The 21,757-nt window shown below is 35.5% G+C and overlaps 1 protein-coding gene across 1 annotated transcript; it reads left to right on the forward strand.

The window, feature by feature from the left end:
* Window positions 1-1,530: 1,530 nt before the first annotated feature.
* LOC128987504 (mitochondrial basic amino acids transporter) lies at window positions 1,531-21,666 on the forward strand. The gene is made up of 6 exons (XM_054408383.1): window positions 1,531-1,680; window positions 3,709-3,803; window positions 16,428-16,471; window positions 16,872-16,955; window positions 17,722-17,918; window positions 20,428-21,666. The coding sequence occupies exons 2-6, from the start codon at window positions 3,770-3,772 to the stop codon at window positions 21,230-21,232; spliced, it is 1,164 nt and encodes a 387-aa protein (XP_054264358.1). The 5' UTR covers window positions 1,531-1,680; window positions 3,709-3,769; the 3' UTR covers window positions 21,233-21,666.
* The last annotated feature ends 91 nt before the right edge of the window (window positions 21,667-21,757 follow it).

Below are 21,757 nucleotides of genomic sequence, written 5' to 3' on the forward strand. Positions count from 1 at the left end.
GTAAAATGTGATTCACACATAACATGTCCTTTAGTCATGGAATATGACATTAAAGGTTATATAAAAAAAAATTATAATGGAGTAATTTTATGTGATTAAAGTGTTTTGTGTGTTTGTCACTATATGTTTATAAATCCGTAATAAATAAATTTTACTGTAAAATGTAACAACTTAATACCTTTGTCACAGTAAACCTGCAAACTTACAATTTCTCTGTTGAATCTAATTCATAGAGTTGCACAGTAAAATGAAATATTTACTTTACTTTTGATTCACCTCTATGAATCAAACCTCAACAAGTACTTATTTTGTTGTTGATAACAGCTCAGCTGCACAGTGCACAATGTTCAACACTTTGTGATAGAATTGTAATGTTATATTGCAAACAATCCTCCATGAACCAAGTGCAAACTACAAAAAAGTTTACAAATTAAATGATTAATTCACTAAAAAAATTATTCTTTTTGTAATTAGGCCTATGAAAATAAACCAAACTCCGGTGGAATAACCTTTGCTGTTACTCAATGGTAATGGAGAGTATTATTGTTGTAAAGAGACAGTTCTGCTATGGAAGTTTCCAATAACAAAAGGTAAACTTAATTTTTACCCAATAAATAAATACAAATATCTTTATTATTGAGTGTTTCCAGCTTTTCAGAACAACTTTTGTCACTGTAATAAATTATAAACCATAAACCTACACCTAGTTCAAGGAACAGAAAAGACTGACAAGTATTTCTTCAAAACAAATAATGTTGTCAAAACTAAAATCAGAAATCTTATTGGCAATTAAATTATCAGATCATATTACAATGAAATAGAGGTTTTGTCATAAAACCTAAACATTCTGCAAACACATTCTAACTCACTCAGAAAAAAAATAACCATCAGTATCTATGACCATTGACTATGACACAGTATATTTCGCTTTACTAGCCCTAAAAAGACCCATTTTGGGGCTAGATAGTGTTTTATGAACAGGAGCAGTAACAACCACAGAGCCTGGAAATGAAACTATCCTGATTAGTAAATGATACTTTTCATAATGATGCATATAATCACACAAAACTCTTGGGTTCATGAAGTATTATTCTGTTGTTGAGTGATTCTCTTTAAAGTTTTCATAGCATAGTTTTACAATTTATTTAAAAACACCACTGTTTAAACAATATTTCACACAATAAGAATACAGATAAGTGCTCCTATTGAGCTAAACAGGAACATAATTTTTTTGAGACAGGGGAAGTACGGTATTGTTTGGATAGGAAAAGTCATAATTAGGACGGGCAAAATCATATATTTACATAGAGTGGAAATCGATGAAGCTCATAAATAAACTATTTTCGTATACAGAGTGGGAAATAATCTAAGGTCACTGAGCCGTAAAAACAGCAAAAATCGTGACACTAATCAATTGATGTGCATGCACCCCACCCGGGCTACTTGACAGAGCCTTACTGTGTGATGTGATAGCGTCACAGCTGACTATAACTGCCCCAGCTGATAGTCCGGGTCCAGTCGTCACTCACCCATCGACCGTGTCCTCAGCATCAACCGGGTAAGGGAAGGTAATGGTCAAGTTTCTTGTGACGGAACGACAGTTGTCCGTACTTCACAGTTACAGCAAGCGAGCTGAATCTACGTCGGGCTGGAAGTGACAACGGTTCACGACTTGACACAGTAAGTGTTGTGATAGAAGTAATTTTATACATGATAGGCCTAATAAAATTTAAAATAATTATGTTTTTCTAATTTCAATGTAATAAGGGTACTGTATTGGGTATCAATAAGGGATTACATGTAATTACAATTACCTTCAATACAGTTTCATAAAATGTGTTTATTTAAATTTATTTTTTATTTATTTATTTGTAACGACAAACCCTATTTTACATTTCACATTGCAATTTTTTTACAGATGGCCAAAAAAAGATGACAATACATGTGTGTGACGATTACAGCTATATATTACCTACACTTAGAATTAACAAAACAAAGTTCAGAAAATAAATATATGATAAATGATATGTGTTGTGCTGTGCTTTTTGCTCAATGTACTTTTTTACTGTTCTTGTTTTTTTTTTATTTTTACAATGTAAAAAATTGTGTGTTAACCTATTTACATATCCTCTTTACATTCATTGTTTGATCCAATATATGTTAGACTATATGTTGCATTCAGTGTTATCACAGAGTTCCATATTCTGTGATATCACCATAAGTACCTACATTGTAGTGATGATATTTCAGAATATTTTTGTTTATATAAAATTGCTTCATGAAAGATTATTTATAAGTAGGCTACTCTGAATTTTAATAATGATGATACTCTAAAGCATTTTATTTTGGTGATAAAATATTGGGCAATTGATTTGATTAGTCCACTAAAATCACAGTACCTATATGAATAAAATTAGTGGTACTGGTAATCATTAACGAACCATTTAAACAAAGGTGGCTTAAAGTAAAAGGTCAGTTCTTTGAAGAAAAACATGAAAACAATAATGTAGGGGTAACTAAAAGAAACTAATAACTGTTGGTTAGATTTGTTCCCTAGTCTGTGGTTGGATACAGCTATGTTTTAGTTACAAGGAGAATGCAACTTGCATCTTCTGACAGTGCATGTTCAAGTTTTTCCCATGTACTGTACCACAAATTATCAATATGTGCCACCTTGTTTCGTATGGCATAAGTCAATCATATCAATTTAAGGGGAGTCGCTACTGAAACTAGTGATTTTTAATAAAATCCTTTTAAAAATTATCATATATACTTTTTTAAGTTCATTTAGTCTTAGAAAAAGATTTACTGCCGTTAAAGAAAAAAAAAAATTTTTTACATACTTTTTGGAGTTTTTTAAGTTTTTTGGCGGGAAAAAATGGGGGTTTTTAAATCTCTTATAACTATTTAACTACTGAACCAATTTTATTGTTCGATATCTTATTTTAAAGAGCAAGGAAAGCACATACTTTCTGTGCATACTCATGTTATTTTCTCAATTAGTTTATAAGTTATGGCTTCAAAAATAAGTTTTTGAAAAATTTATAGGTTATAAATTTTTATAAATTTTTTTTCATGTACTTTTATTTACCCAATTACAATATCCATGCACAGAAAGTTGATTTATAGTATAAACAATGTGTGGTAAAAATTTCATTCATATAGCTGCAATAGTTAAAAAGTTATAAGAACTTATATATAAAAAAAAAACAAAATTTTAAAGTCGCGGAAAACAGCGGTTGAAGTTTATACGTTGGTTTATACTAGGCCTAGTTGATGCCCCAAAAGAGGTGTGCGCGCTTCACTTCAAATATTTTTTTCACAGTGAAAAAAATATATATTATACCAAATGTTATGTTTTTCTGAAACCTTACAATCCATAGAACAAGATAAAAAAATAATAAAAAAAATCAAGTTTTTTACAAAATTGGTAGTTTTTCAGTAGCGACTCCCCTTAAGTTCAGACCAAACTCTCTAATGAGTGTCCTGATCAGTACAGTACACCCTACTCCAGCTTCAATCTGTTCTCTTAGCTTCTAGCTTCAAGAGTTTTGATAGGAGAGGTGGTACAAACATTTTGTCTTACATATACATAATCCGTAAATAGAAATTCCAAAGACTAATTCAGATATTTCATTAATTCCATCTTAAAAACCTCCAATATTTTAATACAACCCTGTACTTTAAAGAAAATATTTTCTGATTCAGTGTGCAGCAGCTAAGGTCAGCACTAAGGTTCAACTTGGGCTGATTTCAACCACAAAACCAGATGGCGCTGGACTTTATAGCAGGATGCTTAGGAGGTAACAAAAAAGACAAACCGTTTAGCTTTGTTTGATTTGAAATCGATTAAGCAGTTTTATATTATGAGGGGGCGGAGAGAAATTACAAGAGTTACTGTATTGCCTCCCAGCTATTTTTGAAAATACTGCTTTCCTGTACTGCTAGTGTTGTTCCTAAAAATAACACCCAAAATTCTTCTCCCTGGAACTTTTTGAATTATACAACTGGTGAGGGAGAAACTGTTGATTTATGAGTATTATACAGTAAGATAGATCTACTACAGTCTAAGTTTTGACTGTGAATTGTCTAATAAAGTAGGATGTTCATAGCAGGTTATGTATTTATCACTATGTTTATCATTGATGTGTATCTAAAACCACAAAATGTATAAGTAAGAACACAAAAAAATAAGTCAATAGTAATGAAAGGCAAAGGATTATTTGTGGGTAGATTTATAGATTTTTATTTCTTATAGATTAATTGCAGCCAATTTTAAAATGTCATCTCTCCGGTACAAGTATTACGTAATGTTAATTTTACCACCTTTTATTTCTTGAGTTACTTTTTTTTACAGTTGCCTTTTGTTCTATTTTAAGAACAATTTTATAAAAGTTATTCCAATGTTATTTAAAATAAAAAAATAAATAATCATGAGTTTCTATTGCTATTAGAAGATCGAAAATGGCAGATTGAAGAAATCTTTGGATGGCTTTCATTTTTGACTGGATTGTCCATTTGAGGATCGGGTTTCGGCATTGTTTTTTGTTCAATAAGGTCTTAGATTTTATGTAAATATCAATTTATGCTTACCTGTAAGATTTTCAACTTACTCCCTATGAACCATCCCCCATAGGTGACATCCGATCACCATGTACACAGAAAAGCAAAAGCACTACTATTACCAGTAATGATATGTAAAATTTGGTTGTGATATCTCTTTTCGTTTTAAGTTATAAAGTCGTCCTAAGACTTAATTGTCTCCCTGTATAAATAAAATGATGTAAAATGATTTAAAGGTGTAGATTATTTTAAAATTTTTTTAAAATAAAAGTAAAATCTGAATTTATGAGAGCCCCAGTTCTCCGAATACAGTAGACTCCCTCTTATCCGGACACCTTTTCGGACATCGGTTTAACCGGACTACACTTGGCGGAAATGACATCTCTTTCACCGGACAATTTTTATCAGCACAGTTAAACTATCAAACTATTGGTAGGAAGTGGGCAGTATTGAAACGATGGTTCTTGTGGGAAAGATTTGAGACCAGTGATCACGTGTCTGAATACAAAGCTCTCCTAAATTTTAGTCTAAATTTAAGGGCCTGTTGTCCAAGAAGCGTCTGACGCGGGGCACTGCTCTGGGAGCAGACGGGATGGCCAGCGTCTATTGCGTCTATTGCAGTGTTGTGCTTGTGTTCTCCCGTGCTCTCAAGTTTATATTTACTGTTAAGCAAACATTTTGTGTTGAATGATCGCTAGTGCATACGAAGCTTTAATTTTAATATTATTTTTAAGGAAAAACTAACTTAAACGGTTTTTTATTAGAATTGTTTATGTTTAAGCCTTTAAAATTTAGATAAAAAAATGTCATACTTGACCTTAGTCTAAAAAGCCTTAGTAAAAAAAGCCATTTTGCACCTTAGTGTAAAAGCTAACTGTCATCAGGGCCGGTTCTAGGAATTTTTCAGAGTTAATCGAATACCAGAATCAGCACCATCTAGAATTCCCCCCCCATGAACATAACTGAACCCTATTTGTGAAATTTTTTCCCAAAATATTTGGGAAATAACTTTTTTATAAGTTTAGGTTAGAAGAATACTTGCAATAAAATACTTTTTTCAACTACTGTTTATTATTCACAGAAATTTTACATTTTTACACTTTTATACTCATCATACACTTTTGCAAAACCCAAAGTTAACAATTTATTTCTAAATGTGAAATCAATTTTTACAGGATAACTTGGATACAATATAAGTTTTTATAAAGCCTATTACAATGAAAAACAGGGGAGAGTGATCGGGGGAAGAAGGAAGGGGGGAGTTTCTTGTTGTGACAAGTGGCGCTGCGCGGGAGCGCGCTTATCTCGAGTAGACTGTAGAGTCATGAAATGAAACCCACAGGTGCCGCGCTCTACGCTGCCCAGCGTCAGCTCACTACAAATCGAAACTGCAAATAGTGCAAATCAATGCCTTGAGTCCTTGAGTTGAAGTGCTGTATAAGTATACACATTTTTCAAGTGATGTTGGTACAAAACAGAATAAAAGCTTTTGGTGTGGTGCTTTGGATACTTGAACTCTGAACTCTGAGCAAAAAACAAAACTAAGTTGTTCACTGGTCAGTAAACTTGTTTCGAATTTTGTCTTCTGAAAAAAAATTGTGTCCCGTGGGCGCCACCTTTTTCTGGCGCCATAGTTCGACCGCGTAGTTCGCGTATGGGTTAAACTGGCCCTGACTTTCGTGGTGCACAAAACCGGCCTAGTTAGAATTTAACACAATAAGCTACCAACTGTTGAACAGAATAGACACGTTCTTGGAAAACAGGCCTTAAAGCGATCGACGCCCAGCGACCATCACACGGTGATCATCGCTATGCACCGGACGCACCTTATTACTGTATACAGTGCATTTAAACGGTCCGTTTTAACCAGTTTTTGGGGACGTCGGTTTAACCAGAAAACCCGTTATCCGGACTGGCCTCGGTCCCGAGGAGTGGGGTTTAAGGGAAGTCTACTGTACATTAAATTTAGGATTAAGACAACTACAAGCTCAAAATGTTAAGCCATATATAAGTTCAATAAAAAAAAAAACACAAATACTATTTTGAGTAAAGAGGGGTATTTATTCAAAATAGTATTTTTGCACTTTTTTTCATTCACAGTTTTAAGGGTGTGCTATATTATTTCATTTCAGTGATCACAGAATATGACAACCTTAACAATTAGACATTTCAATACAATTTCTTCACTCCTAAAGTCGAGTTTTCATTTATCCTTAGTTTAGATGATCAAAATTAAATTATTACTACAGTAGGTTAGCTTATTCCTTTATAGACTGTTTACTTAATTGATAGAATAATTGAAAAGACGTAGAAAGTGTTTATTATTTTGTTAGTGTTTGATTGATAAGAAGCTGTTAGTGAGTCTGATTCAGTGCAAACATATTTTGGCAATCAGAGAGATATCACTTGAGCTTATGGTTTCAAATACAAACTCTGTCATTCATGTTGACATTGGAATGTTACTGAGATCACTCTGTTATTTAGTGGGTGCTTACATAATACTATTGACTTTAATACTATTGGATAGTGTAAATATAATTAAATACTTCTCATCCTATGGTAAAAAATCAAAATTATAGCCTGTTATGATGGGCGTTTTTTGTCTAGTTGTCCATTCACTTGTGAAATATGCAATAGATAAATTTCACTGTGCGTTCTTTACTCGTTGGTTTTAATACAAAAATTTGAATAATTCTGCCAACATATAGTATGTATGTGAGTGAAAATTTAAAAACGTACGTTTTCATGTCCCTGGCCTTTTACTTCGTGGATACTGGATTTGTAGTTTATTATTATGTGTTTTAATATTTTTTGGGACGGGGGCAACATGCTACACACATTTATTTGGTTTTAAATAGGTTCTAGGTATTTTTTTCGTATTTTTAAAGTCTCGGAATTCACGACCATGACGTGTCCCTAGGGTACATTTTCCAACTTTCACGCTGTTTTTAGACTAATTATTCATGCCGAAATATATAAAGCCATATTTTTATGTCATCAATGGTTATTAAACTTACAAAAAAGGAGCATATTATAATTTTATTGTCATTGCAAACTGACTACCATGACAAAATAAGTCTGTCCCTCGATTTGGCGTCACGACCATTTGGGAAAAAATTTCAACTTTGGAGCACGACAGTGGCAAGCCTGGCGTCGATGGAGTCAGTTGGTTTGAGAGACTAGTTCGGGGTGTACGTCAGGATTGTAGTGCCGGTCGTTTCGAGTTGAAAGGAGGAATTACAAGATTAATAAAGGAAAGATTGTGTTTTTTTGTAATTTTGGTGTGTCCATGACCGTATGTAGAAATTCGATGAAGTAGACATGGTGTTAATTTTTGTTTATAAGATATTTCAATTGCTAGATTAATCTAGAAGTCCACTTTGTATCCTCGAACATGAGGTGCAGGGCTACCGCCAGAACATAGCCAAATAACACGTAATTTCACGACCAAAGTTTCACGACCATTGCAGGTTTTTTCACGACCAATCCAGCCTTATGGATTATAGTGTGTTTGGTCGTGACAATAACTTTAATATAATTGTAAATTGAACAGTTTAGTTCAATTGAAACACATATTTTTATTATAACTAACAGTATAATTGAAGTATTGCTTAGAAAGATTTAGATTATTTCAGAAAATTCACGACCGTACCGCTTGTCCCTGACCATCACGTTTATGATTTCTATCATAAAAATTTCAAAAATTAAAATATCGTCATATTTCAATGTTTTATACACAAAAGAAGCACACCTCTATACAAACATAACGATTTTTCGGGTCTCAGGTAAGTTTTTTCGGAGTTATACAAACTTAAAAAGATTTTATTGGCTTTTTTCAAGTTTTTGAGTTTTTTTATTTTCTTCTAGAGAGACCAAATATACCAAAAGCTCAGTGACCTTTTTATTGTATAATGGTCATAAAGGTAAATTAGTTTATAGCAAAACATAGTTATAAAAATAATATTAACTATTTTTAATATTAATTTAAAAGTATGTTATGGTCGTGACAGGATTTTGTGTTTTTCCACTAAAGTTGCTCTTTTAAAAAAAAAATACCAAAGATATTGCGTTACCATGGACATTTTATGAAACTTCAAATGTTAATGAAATAAAAATAATAATAAAAGTTTTGAAAACAGGGGAAAACATTTTGAAAAGTGCTTTTCCTCAAAGTCAAAGTCAAAGTCAAAGTCCTTTATTCAACCAGATTAACAATACATTGCATTGGCCAAGTCAAGAGATTACATTTTTATGAAATTAATTAATTACTAAGTACATTATATACAAATTATTTTCTTTAATGTTTGATAAGCTTAAAGACTACCAGGAAATTCCCGGACGCTGTAGCAGACCTTATTTATCAACATGGACTTAACTAATTTCCTGAATTTTCCGATGTCCTGTTCGGCTTTCAAAGGGAGAGGGAGGTCATTAAAAAGTTTTACTGCATTGAAGTGGAAATTTTTCTGAAAGAAAGTGGTTGAGTGTCGTGGTACTGAAAGATTGAAATTGTTGCGGAGACGATAACTATGGATACTTGGAGAGCTATATGATGATTGGTTTTTCTTGATAAATGATAATGTTTCTAAAATGTAAATGGAAGGGAAAGTTAGAACTTTATGTGATCTGAAGACATCTCTGCAGGATTGACGACGGTGAAGGGAAAAAACAGTTCGGAGAGCCTTTTTTTGAAGCCTGAATATGAACTGAGTCCTTTGGCTTTCACACCCCCAGACAGGTACAGCATATGTCAGATAAGGATAAACTAGTCCATAGTAGGCTGTCAAGAGGACCTCACACGAAACAGTATGTTTAAGAGTGCGGAGCATGAAAATCCCAACAGATATCTTGTTTGAAACGTGATCGATATGCTTGTGAAATTTGAGGTTCTCGTCTAGAATTAAACCAAGGAACTTTACATCTGGGGAGGGGGAAATAGTGGTATCATCAAGAAGAACATGTATGTCAGTGGATGTGCGATGCTGAGCAATGCTAAATTGAAGGAGTGTGGTTTTGTTGGCATTTAAAATTAGTTCATTATCCTCACACCACTGAAGCAGGCAGTTTGATTCAAGAAATAGGGTCTGTTCTAAGGCCTGAATACTGGGATTTGAAATGGTGATAGAAGTGTCATCGGCAAAAAGGCATATGTTTGCAAGATTCAAGCTGGATGGAACATCATTTATGAAGATAAGGAAGAGAATCGGACCCAAAACGGAACCCTGGGGCACACCTCTCCTGACTGGGACTTCTGAAGAGGAATGGTTCTGCAAGTAGCCACTTTTATTTACAGCTGGTATCATAACAAACTGTCGCCTGTCTTTCAGGTACGAAGAAAACCAAGCATGAGCTACTCCTCTAATGCCCAGATCATTCATTTTTCTCAACAGTATATCATGGTTCACGAGGTCAAAAGCTTTGCTAAAATCAAAGAACATCCCTGCTACTTTCTGACGTGAATCCATATCCCTCACCACTCTGTTTATGAGACCAAGCATGGCACTGGTTGTCGATCTGTTTTTTACAAATCCGTGCTGGTTTTCATACAGGATGTTTTGGGACTCTAGGAAACTCCATAATCTATTAACCATTGCTTTCTCAAATACTTTACTAAAGGTTGATATTAAACTAATAGGCCTGTAGTTATTGCAGCTGGTTTTGTCCCCTTTCTTGAAAACGGGTCTTACCATTGACAGTTTTAGATTGGAAGGGAATTTTCCCTCAACGAAGGAGCAGTTAATCATGTGACAGAGTGGTGATGAGATCAGACCTGAAATGGTTTTCAGTAGTTTCGGAGATATTTCATCAACTCCTGAGGATCTTTTATTCTTTAGCTCACTGATAATGCTTTTGATTTCTTCTTCAGTCACTGGTTTCAAGAAAAATGACAATATTATATTTCTATTGTTTAAATTGCAGGAGTTAGGAGGATTTCTCGCACCTTTGTTGTTATAGCTACCAACTTCAGCAAAAAAACTGTTAAATCTGTTGCACACTTCATTGGGATTAGTAATGGTTACACCACCACTGTCATCCTTAATACAAATACTATCCATTGCCTTCTTTTTTCTTGGTCTGTTTTCATTTATTACTTTCCAAATACCTTTAGTTTTACTGTCTGATTCTTCAATCTCGGCAATTACCATTTTCGTCTTTAATTCTCTAATTAGTTTTCTATATTCATTTTTTAATCTCAGATAGTATTGTCTTAGAACGTTATCAGAGTTGAGGTGCTTCGTCTTCTCGTAGTATACAAGACATTGTTCTTTTAGCTTTAAAAGTTCAGCTGAAAATGAAATTCGTCTTTTGTTTTTTGAATCGAGCTTTTTAATTCTTTTTGGAAATGCAATGTCAAAATGATAACTTAATGTACTATTGAAAGCATTGGACTTACTATCAATATTCTCAGCTTCGTACAGATCTCCCCAGTTCTCTAGCTGAAGGCAATGTTTAAAAGTCTCTATATTGGTGGAATTAAAACTCCTAGCGTACGTAAATTTCGCTCCTGAACGATCAGTAGGCAAGTTAGTGTTGATCAAAATTGATTGAGCATAGTGGTCGGACAGACAAGATTTTATGACATCGCTCCTGAGGTTGTTATTATCGTTTGAGAATATGTGGTCGATCAATGTACATGAGCCCAAAGCTTCCCGTGTATAGGAGTGGACCACATTTAGGAGACCAAACGACGACATAGTCGCAGTTAATTTCCTACTATCAAAACTGTCAGTAGATATGTCGATGTTAAAATCCCCTAGCACATAAGTTCTAGAGTGAGAGGCTGAATACTTATCTAAGAGGTCATTTATACAATCCAAGAATGTGTCTATTTGGCCTGAGGGTGGCCTGTAACCTGCCACCATTAGTAACCTCTCATTTTCATCTAAATTAATTGACATTGCTGTTAATTCACTTTCACCTTCGATACAGAACTCTGTGGCATCGAGTGGGTCGAACTTTATTTTGGGGCGACACCAAATCGAAACTCCACCACCATTCGTATTAGACCTACAGTACGCATTAACATAGTCAAACCCCTTTATTATAAGATTTTTTATTTCATAGCTCTTCAAGAAGTGTTCAGACAAGCATAAGATATCGGGCTGCTCGTCATCTATGAAAATTTCAAGTTCGTCCATCTTGTTAAGCAACCCTCTAATATTTTGGTGGACTACTTTGAGGTGATTTTTGGTACTGCTCTTATGATCTTTTTGAGGTAATGCGACCAGGGTACTCCTTCCGGTTTCCGAGCCTCGCCTAAAAAATGTTTTGAAGAAATTGTACGAGAACGGAGAGTGTGGGAAGAGCCAACAGGGGACAGCTGGCTAGGAGTGGGAGCCTCAGACTGACTCAGTTTGTTTAGTAGAAGATTGGACAGGATGGTTTTACCTTTGAAGTTGAGGTGTAAGCCATGATGAGTGAAAGCGGACCTAGGAATAGAGTTTACTGGGAGAAAAACAACATTATCATACTTGGAAGATAAGGCAAGAAGATTTGAATTTATAAGGTCCACAGTGGCATTTAGGGAGGGATTATCGTGTCTGGTTGGGAGGCCGACCAGGATTATCCTCTTTCCAGAGGCGCTGTCAAGTGTTTTGTTTAGATCAGGGTAAAAATCAGAGCTACAGCGTCCGTTAACAACGTTATTTGTTCCTCCTATCACTACTATATAGTCATGAACACTACTTGAATATGACCTTACAGTCTCAAGAACATGTTCCATTTTTCCATTAGGTTTTATCCACTCAATCACTTCACTATTACCCTTCATTTTGTCTCTTATTAGTCGTGAGATATGACGACCATGGCTGTCAGAGCAAAGAACAATAGACGTTTTTCTGGGTTTGCAAATAGGAGGGGCAACAGATGGAATATTGGTTTTCGGTCTTAAAGGAATGTCAGAGTTGTTCGGAGGAGAGCCTTTGGATCTGCAAGGAGATGGGTTTGTCGAGGGTACTTTCCCAGGTTCTGGACTTGGGGAAGGATGTACATTTGGAGCGGAACCAAGGTCAGGAACTGTAAGTACATCAAATCGGTTTGCTGTTGTTACACACTTATCTTTTTGTTCTAATAAAAACTTACGATTACTTTTCTTTTTATTTACTACCCCCCATTCCCCTTTACTTCTTCGTTTTAATCGTAAAGACAGTTTTTTGTTTACCTTATCATTATCACATACAACAGAACTGGTAGTCTTTACTGCATTTATAGAACTATCTGCTAAGTCATTGCCAGCATTTAAAAGAGATAGGTTTATCTTACCACTTGAGAACATATCAAACCAGTGTTTAAAAGTGACCACAGGTTGATTTTCCGAACAAAAGTAGCTAAGGATAGCTTTAGCGTTTACTAGAACATTTAAACCACATTCAAATCCATTATTTTGTTGGCAGCAAGAGACCTCAGTAAATTCCTTCTCTGTAAAACCAAGATTCTTTGTCAGTTTTAGTGCTGAGTTGTTATTTAAGTTTTTTACTGAGTCAAGATGGAAACCGCAGGGGGCTCACGCTTGCGTGGGTTCGTGGCCTGGGCGACCACGCGGACCCTAGCTCTCCCAGAGGGGAGGTAATTGCCCGGTGTTGGAACCGGCACTTCAGGTAGACCACAAGCTATGGACGACTGGACAAGCCAGCCTCTTTGGGTTTACCCAAAGTGAGAGTACCCAGTGACATTCCCTCCATTCAGGGTGGTGGGGGTGTTCAGCTCTGCTAGTGTTGATTAAGTTCATAGATCTTTCACCTGCCTGTAGCTTGTGGTTGTGACTGAGTCCTACCTGTCGTGTACGACTGACATTTTGTGAGGCATATCCTCGACTTTGGAAGTAGCCTCGTCCTGGGAGGTGAAATACCTAGCCCCCAGAGGGGAGGTAAATGCTCCGTGTTGGTATCGGCATTTTCAAGTTGGCCACAGACATGGTCGACTGGGCATCGGGTCCCAGTGACATTCCTTTATCCAGGATGGAGGGGTGTTTAGCTCTAGGAGAGATGGAAGTACATCATAATCTCTAACCTACCTGTGTCTGTGGTTCTTTGGGCTTCGGCCTGCTTGTTGTGTGCGACCAGCATTCAGTGGGCAAATCCTCGACTTTGGAAGTAACCTTTCCTGGAGGTGAAAACGGGCAAGTACCCGCAGCTCACGGGGACACTCAAGGGCAACGTAACTTTCCGCAGTGTGAGGGCAACGGTTTGTAGGTACTTATGCAAACCAATCCCTGTCTCTGAGCACGGACGGTATGGTTATCTTGAGTGTGGGGGGTTCTTCCCGGAACCTCAATTGAGTCAAGGGTGTCGCCACCTCTGGTGGATAGGTTCATCCGGGTGGGTCCCACTTCTATACCTGCCTCCTTTTGGGAAACCCTGATGGCCTGGCAGTGATGTTGGGTCTGACGGGCAAACGAAGTAGATCGGGTGCTGGGTCCGAGCCCGCCAGGGGTATCTGGGGATCTATCGCTCTGGTTATCTCTGGTTTCCCAGCAATGGGTAAGGCCTCGATCGGGCAGCGGTGTAAATGGGAGGTTGGGGTTCCCCCCGTCAGCGTGCTGATGGTCCCCTTCCTCCTGGCTATTGATGGCGGGTTCTGCCTGTCAGGGATTAGATAGGTCCCGAGTGTTGCTTGCACTAAATGCGTCGGGGCGCTCTACTCTGGACCTCTAGGTTCCGACCTAGTGGAACCCAGGTGGAGTGACGCTTAAACAAGCAGCCGGAATCCCTGGTTAGGATTGAGGGGCAACCCTCTTTCCGAAGGGTCTGCTTCGGCAGCCGGCGAGCCTGATGACCTTAAGTCATCCGCCCATGATGTGATAAAGGTTGATGCGTAAGCTTCGGCCTACATCATGGGGCCCGGGTATGTCCTGAAGGATAGGTACCGGGTAAGCAGTCAGGGGGCTTCGGCTCTCTTGACAACAAATATAATATAATGAGTCAAGATGGAACACTGCTTTATTGATTAGATCAAAGAACACAAGACTCCAATGTGAGCCGACACTGCCATTTTTACAACGCTCAGCAAGGTGATTTTCAATGTCTGTTACCTGAGTATTATTCAAACAGAAAAATGCATATCTGTAATGATCTATACATAGATCTGATCTTAGTTTTTCTACGTCATTAGGAGATCCAAGCTTTAAAAGCTCACGGCTATTTGGTCCGACAAATAAAGCTTTAGTAGACACAGCTTTGTCACTTTCTTGAAATGAAGAAAAGTACGACTGTAAGACAGAGTCATCTAGCCATTTGTCGGTGACAATGGCACAATCCGTTTTTGACTTCAAAGATTTTAGTTCGGACGAAACTAAGCAGTGAGCTTCCACAGCACGTTCAAGCCTATCAGTCAACGACTTTACAGCAATGTTTTTTTCATCAAGACTGTCTTTAAGAAGTTTTATTTCATTTTGGTGGTCAGGGTTTGACACTAAGCTACAACTTGAATTCTTTAAAACTTCGTTCTCTTTACTAATAAGTTTAAACTTTTTTTGGAGACTTGAAAGTTTAATCATACTTAAGTTAAGTTCACGAGTCAAAGTGTCATTTTCTTCAACAATTGAGTCCTGTAATTTAAAAGATTCATCAAGTTCATTTTTCTTTTGGGCTGTTAACAAACTTATATGTGATGTAAGATCAGAGACTTCAGAAAAGAGTTCATTGTTTTTCCCAACCAAGTCACAATTTTTTTTATTCAAATAATTTAAAGTCTTCACCAGACAAGCTATGTTGTCTCCTATTTGGTAAAGATCTATACCTGGAAAATTTGCTGATAGAATTCTCAATTCGCTTACCAAAGAAAGTAGTATGTTTTCTGAATCAGGATTCAAATTTAAATTTTCTAACAAACATTTCTCCAGTAGATCCATTTAGCCAGACTTGACGATAAATGATCTTAAAAATAAAATTGAGTATTTACAATGAAAGTTAGTCACATATATTTATATATATATACATAATATACATTTGTATTTGAATTATACAAGAAAATAATGTCCAACTCCAACGCGTAGCAGTAGCAGGGGTAGCCGATCAGGATTAGCAGTCGCCTGTAGACTAGTCGACGCAGTACAGTAGCCTCTTCTGTTAAGCAGGTAGTCGCCCGTTGAATGTAGGGGCAGAGAAAATTCGGAGCTCAGGTAGCGTAGCGCCAGAGCCTGCAAAGGTGGAATACCGACACAGCAGCAACCACGTGTAGGCAGGACTGCGGGGAATGTTGTGTCTCCCAGGGAAGAATGGTAAACCTGCTTCCGGTTGGTTGTTAAAATGACGTAGCCTTCTCCCTCCTTCACTACGCTGGTGGTTGGTGAGTCAGTAAAGCCGGATCCAAATGGTTATTGACGACAGTTTATTCCACCCACAGTCAGTAAACTTACAATGAAGATTGTAGCTGCAGAGTGTTACCGTCAACGAAGCACTACTAAAGTTGATTTTTATAGTATAATAGCACTGGGTTGGATTAAACAGTTTAAAATAACATTAAATGCAGGAGCTAGAAATCATGTGTATCTCACAGGGCAGTCAGTGCTGCCAACCCCCCAGCTAAATTTTTTAAATTGTTTAAATTTTTTACCGTTTCTCAACACTCCTGAAAACGTACGTTTTTAAATTTTCACTCATGTGCATCACACTTTCTAGGCAATTAAGAAATAACCAGAAATCAATTACATTAAAACACACTCAGATAGCAATTACTAAATGGTAGTATGTTTATATATGATATAATTATTGGACACATATTGGCAAACATTATTTGGGAGAGTAAACCAAAGATTTAAATTATATTTTTGTGATGATTGACATATTTATTAATTGGGAGTTTCACTTGAAATTATAACTTTATCATCAATCAGTACTTTAACATTATTTTTGTTTTATTTATAGGTTGTGCGGGTGTTGCAGTTGGACATCCATTTGACACTCTGAAAGTATGTGGTTTGACTTGATTAATCTCTTTGATTGAAAAATGTATATGCATTGAGACAATTTTTACTGTAAAAATGAGCTGATTAAATTTTTTACCGTTTCTCAACACTATATAGTAACAATATAAAAGTTTTTAATTAAAATTAAAAAGCATTTTTTCTCAGGTTTATGTTTAAGAGATGCATGACTGTTTAAGTAAAACATAAAGAAATACAATGGTAAGAAGCTTAAATAATGAATTTTTGTATAGCACATGCCTTTTTATAGCAAATATTTTTCAGACCCTCATGGTAAATTACATCAGTCTAGTTGAATGTTTCAAGTAGATTTACCATAAAAAATTCAATATATTTTCAATGCATTACAATTTTTTGATTTCAACTGTAAACTATGTGTTAATAGGTGAAACTTCAAACACAAGACTTCAGAAACCCAGTATATCGCGGAACTTGGGACTGTTTCACGAAAATATTGCAGACAGAATCGGTAAGCATTAATTTTTCTTTATTTTGCTTTAGCTCCTTCCAAAGCTGAAAAGCGTGTGGATATTCTAACTGAAATGCACTTTTAAACTCAGGTTAATAAGATATTGTTTTCAGTTTCATAAGGATACAAGACTATAATATTATTTTCTATATGAAATTATTAATCCCCTTCATGAATTTGGATATTAGACAGTTCTTTCTTATAGATGAAATAATGAGGCCATGTTTGCATGTGATGCCATAAGGGCACTAGAGATAATTGCGACCCCCCCCCCCTACTTTGTGAGGGAATTATTCTCTTCCTTGTACCCCCAACAAACCTAAAACCTCTTGTGCCAATCCCAGTTATAAAAGCGGTCCTGAAAATAACTCAAAATTTCCTGCATTAGAACTGTAATTTTTACAAGAATTCTTTAATTAGTTCTAAAATTACAAGAATATTAGAACATTCTTGTCATAGTACATAGTGCTATCTATTCCTTTCCCACAATAGATAGTTTTTTTTTTGGCATAAAATTTAACATAGTCAATTTTAGCCACCAACAGAATGCACTGATTTCTGCCAAATTCAGCAACTTTTAAACCAAGTCAAACTGAAAGGACAACTTATTGCATATTTGTCACATAAACTTAATCTCAGCAACAAAATCTAAGGGAGAAAGTAGAAAATTTACTGTTATCAAATAGCTCACTATGTTCTATTTTAATACAAATAAAATAAGGCAACAGCTCTAGTCCATATTCTAAACCTTTTTGAATGTCCCCAGTTGGCGGGGTTTTACCGAGGAGTTTGGTCACCTATGGGTGGAGTGGCTCTGGTCAACGCTATTGTGTTTGGAGTATATGGAAACCTCCAGCGGGGCCTCTTGGACCCAGAGTCTCTGCGATCACAGTTTCTGGCGGGGGGCATAGCTGGACTAGCACAGAGTGTCGTATCCAGCCCTGTGGAACTTGTAAAAACCAGGTGGGGAAAGCAACAGTGTAGTCATGGGTCATGGTTGAGGTTGGGCTATGTGGGCTTCTAAATTTTTGGTCCCACTATGCTGATAACTTATATCTTTTGGAGATTTACTGGTTAAATTCATCTGTATTAGGATGCAAATTGTGATTTTAAAAGTTCAAGTAATGCTTTCTCTTTAATCAAATGAGAAGGAGTCTTTTTTTATTTATAAGTCTCTGAGCTATGTTGTTTTAAGAAATTTATTACAGAAATTCTTCAGAAAAGAGAAATACTTTATGATTAATGATAGACAAATTTTTCACTACGATTCAGGATCAGATTCTTTTGGGATGATATCTTTTGTTCTTTCAACAGTTGCAACTTACCCTAGTTGTAGGCCTTCTTAGCAAAACATTAGAGGTGTAGTTTGGATACATTTAGTTTGTAACATCACCTGCCCGTCACCGTAGACTACTGGGTGTGATGAGCTGAATTCAGAGTGAACTAAACATTAGACAGTATTATACTCCGTTCACAAAATTTAGGCGGTTTTAGGGGAAGAAATCTATTCCTTCCACGGTTTAAATCCTACCATTAAACGTAGCTCAATAGCTGAGATTAGTCAAATTGTCAATGAGCTACAAAATGAATGTTACAAAATAACATTATGTAAGTTGTAATTGATGTCTTAATGGACATCAAGCATAAAATGTATAAATAAAAAACTTTTTTAAAACAAAACGTTTTTAACGCACTAAAAAGTAGAAAATAATTTATAAATATGTGGAGAGAATAAATACTTGTAAAATTTAAAACGAAAAACGTCGGGTCCATGCAATGGATAATTTACAATTGCCTTTACCTGAACTAATGTATTATTATCAATTGCATGCACCCCACGTTTTTCGTTTTAAATCTTACACGTATTTATTCTCTCCACATTTTATAAATTATTTTCTACTTTTTAGTGTGTTAAAAACGTTTTGTTTTAAAAAAGTTTTTTATTTATACATTATTTTCTACTTTTTAGTTTTTAATGTGTGTGGATGTTAAATCTATTTCATGCATCTAAGGGTTATTTGAGTTTCTCTTCATATAATTATGTATTAGATTGAATGTATGGCCTACCTACTAACTATAAATATATCAATCTATTTAATTTATTGTTTACTTTATATAATACTAAATAAATAACAAATGACATTATTAACAAAAACCTTTATATCTGCAATCAGATTTATATATTTTTTATATATTTCGGCATGAATAATTAGTCTAAAAACAGCGTGAAAGTTGGAAAATGTAGGGACACGTCATGGTCGTGAATTTCGAGACTTTAAAAATACAAAAAAAATACCTAGAACCTATTTAAAACCAAATAAATGTGTGTAACATGTTGCCCCCGTCCCAAAAAATATTAAAACACATAATAATAAACTACAAATACAGTATCTACGAAGTAAAAGGCCAGGGACATGAAAACGTACGTTTTTAAATTTTCACTCATTTACAGCTGACTTAAATTAACTGATGTGTTTACATTTTTACAAAATGTAAACATGGAAAATTTGGAAGCCAGTGGGGCATAGCCCAAGGGAAATATGAAAATTAAATTACCAATATTGCATTGTCATCCACTTGTGAGCTTTGTTTCAAATTTCAAGTCTCTAACTCATCGGGAACTTTGTTTAAAGTTGATATCAAAATTTGTAGGAAAGCGAGGTAATAAAAACAAGCCCATGGGGCGTAGCCCAAGGGTAGTATGAAAATTAAATTGTGTAATATTGCATTGTCATCCATTTTTGAGCTATGTTTCAAGTTTCAAGTCTCTAGCTCATCGGGAAGTATCAAATTTTGCAAGAAAGCGAATTAATAAAAACAAGCCCGTGGGGCGTAGCCCAAGGGAAATATGAAAATTAAATGATATAATATTGCATTGTCTTCCATTTTGTGAGCTATGTTTCAAGTTTCAAGTCTCTAGCTCATCGGAAAGTTATCATAAAATTGATTGCAAAATTTGTACCGGACAAGAAAGTGAGCTAATAAAAACGTTTCAAAAAAGTGGTGGGGTAACTTCCCCTCAAACGACCTAAATATTGTGAACAGACTATAGTCACATCTCACATGGGCCATTTGGGGTGAACACAGAGATAACAAGGAGGATGGTCTGGTTTAGCAGTTCCGGAAGCTACCAATGAGCGTGTTCGGTACCTAATTCACCTTTATTCATTATTTTGGTAGTTACTTGATCTATCTATAGGGTTTCAAGACAACATAAAATGCCATGCCATATAATAATATTTTTCAAATTGAAAAAATAAATTTTTAAAATGAATGGTTTGTATTTATTGTAAAATCATCTATCACATTCACTATAAAGATATAGGCTATATATGAATTGTAATAAATCTGTGCAAGACATCTCATTCCTCTTGAAACCCATTTTCATATATATAAGCTATATATTGTATCATTATGTCAATGTAATGATAACGGTTCTGAATCTATTGTAATATATCATGTGTATTTGTAGGATGCAGACCAGTTCGTCCTACCACGGAACAGTGGATTGCTTCATGAGCATTTTGAGAAGTGAAAGAATCAATGGAGTGTTCAAAGGTCTGTCTGTGACGGCTGCCAGGGAGTTTTTGGGTTACGGATTTTACTTCTCAACATATGAATTTTTGACGAGAGCTTCGCCAGTTCCCATTGGAACTCCAACAATGCTTTTGGCAGGAGGAATAAGCGGAACCGTGTCCTGGGTCATGACATATCCTCTGGACGTTGTGAAAACAAGGTTCCAGGCAGACATTGGGAGGTACTCTGGGCTGGTAGATTGTTTAAAAAAGTCTATCGCAAACGAAGGATTATCTTGCCTCTCTCGAGGGTTAATGCCAACAATCTTTCGAGCCTTTCCAACAAACGCAGTAACATTTACAGTCGTTACTTGGGTGATGAGGTATGCCAATGTCTCTACCGACGGATCAACAAATGTCTCAAGTATAGTGGATTCTGTCGTGGAAACAATACCTAAAGAAAAGCATGTAATCAACACGATGCTAGACGAACATTTGCTCAAGTTCAACTGGCCGTACAAAATAAAAGCGCAAAGATATTTCCTGATGTCTGAAGATTTATGGGTGGGTGATGAACTCTTTAATGAAACCGTAAACACTAATTTACCTGTTATTAATACTGATGCAAAATTAGATGCTGACCTGTTAGCTGCTGAACAAAAAATGATTATTGATTTGGCTCAAGAATTACAAGGAAACGATTATGATGCTTACTTAAAGACTGCCCAAAGAAAAGAAGAGTATAAAGAAAACAATAGATGACAAAGTGTTTATTATTTGTACACTATTGTGTATAGTTATAGGGCTATTTTGTGTGTGTTTTCAAGTAAAAAGCTACTGATTTTTTCCAAGGAGTAAGATTGTATGTTTTGAGATAGGTATGGAAATTTACATTGTTGGTAAGAAACAGTAGCATTTTCAGCATGGAAACATTCACATGTTGAATGGCTTTTAGGTAAAATTATTCTTAAATTATGGTTCCTTAGAGTAGCGTAAAAATTACACAACTACCAAACAAATCTTAACTCCTTACTTTCTGTCTTATATCCATATGGCCATAGGATAATAATTCCAAAGGGGCATCCAAAAGTCAATATGGTACAATATCTGTGATTTATACAAAGTAATGTAAATAAATATATATAATTTTGTTTACACTATCTTCTTAAACCTTTTCCCACATACAATAGATTAATTGTACTGAGAATTAGTAGTTCCAAATTAAAATAATGTGAAATATTAGTACTATAGCCTACCTACTTCCTTTTCTAAATCTCTTTAAATATA

Source organism: Macrosteles quadrilineatus, unplaced genomic scaffold (genome assembly GCF_028750875.1).
Source record: "Macrosteles quadrilineatus isolate MER2022 unplaced genomic scaffold, UCM_ALF_1.0 Scaffold_2__2_contigs__length_208266976, whole genome shotgun sequence".
NCBI classification, from domain to species: Eukaryota; Metazoa; Arthropoda; class Insecta; order Hemiptera; family Cicadellidae; genus Macrosteles; species Macrosteles quadrilineatus.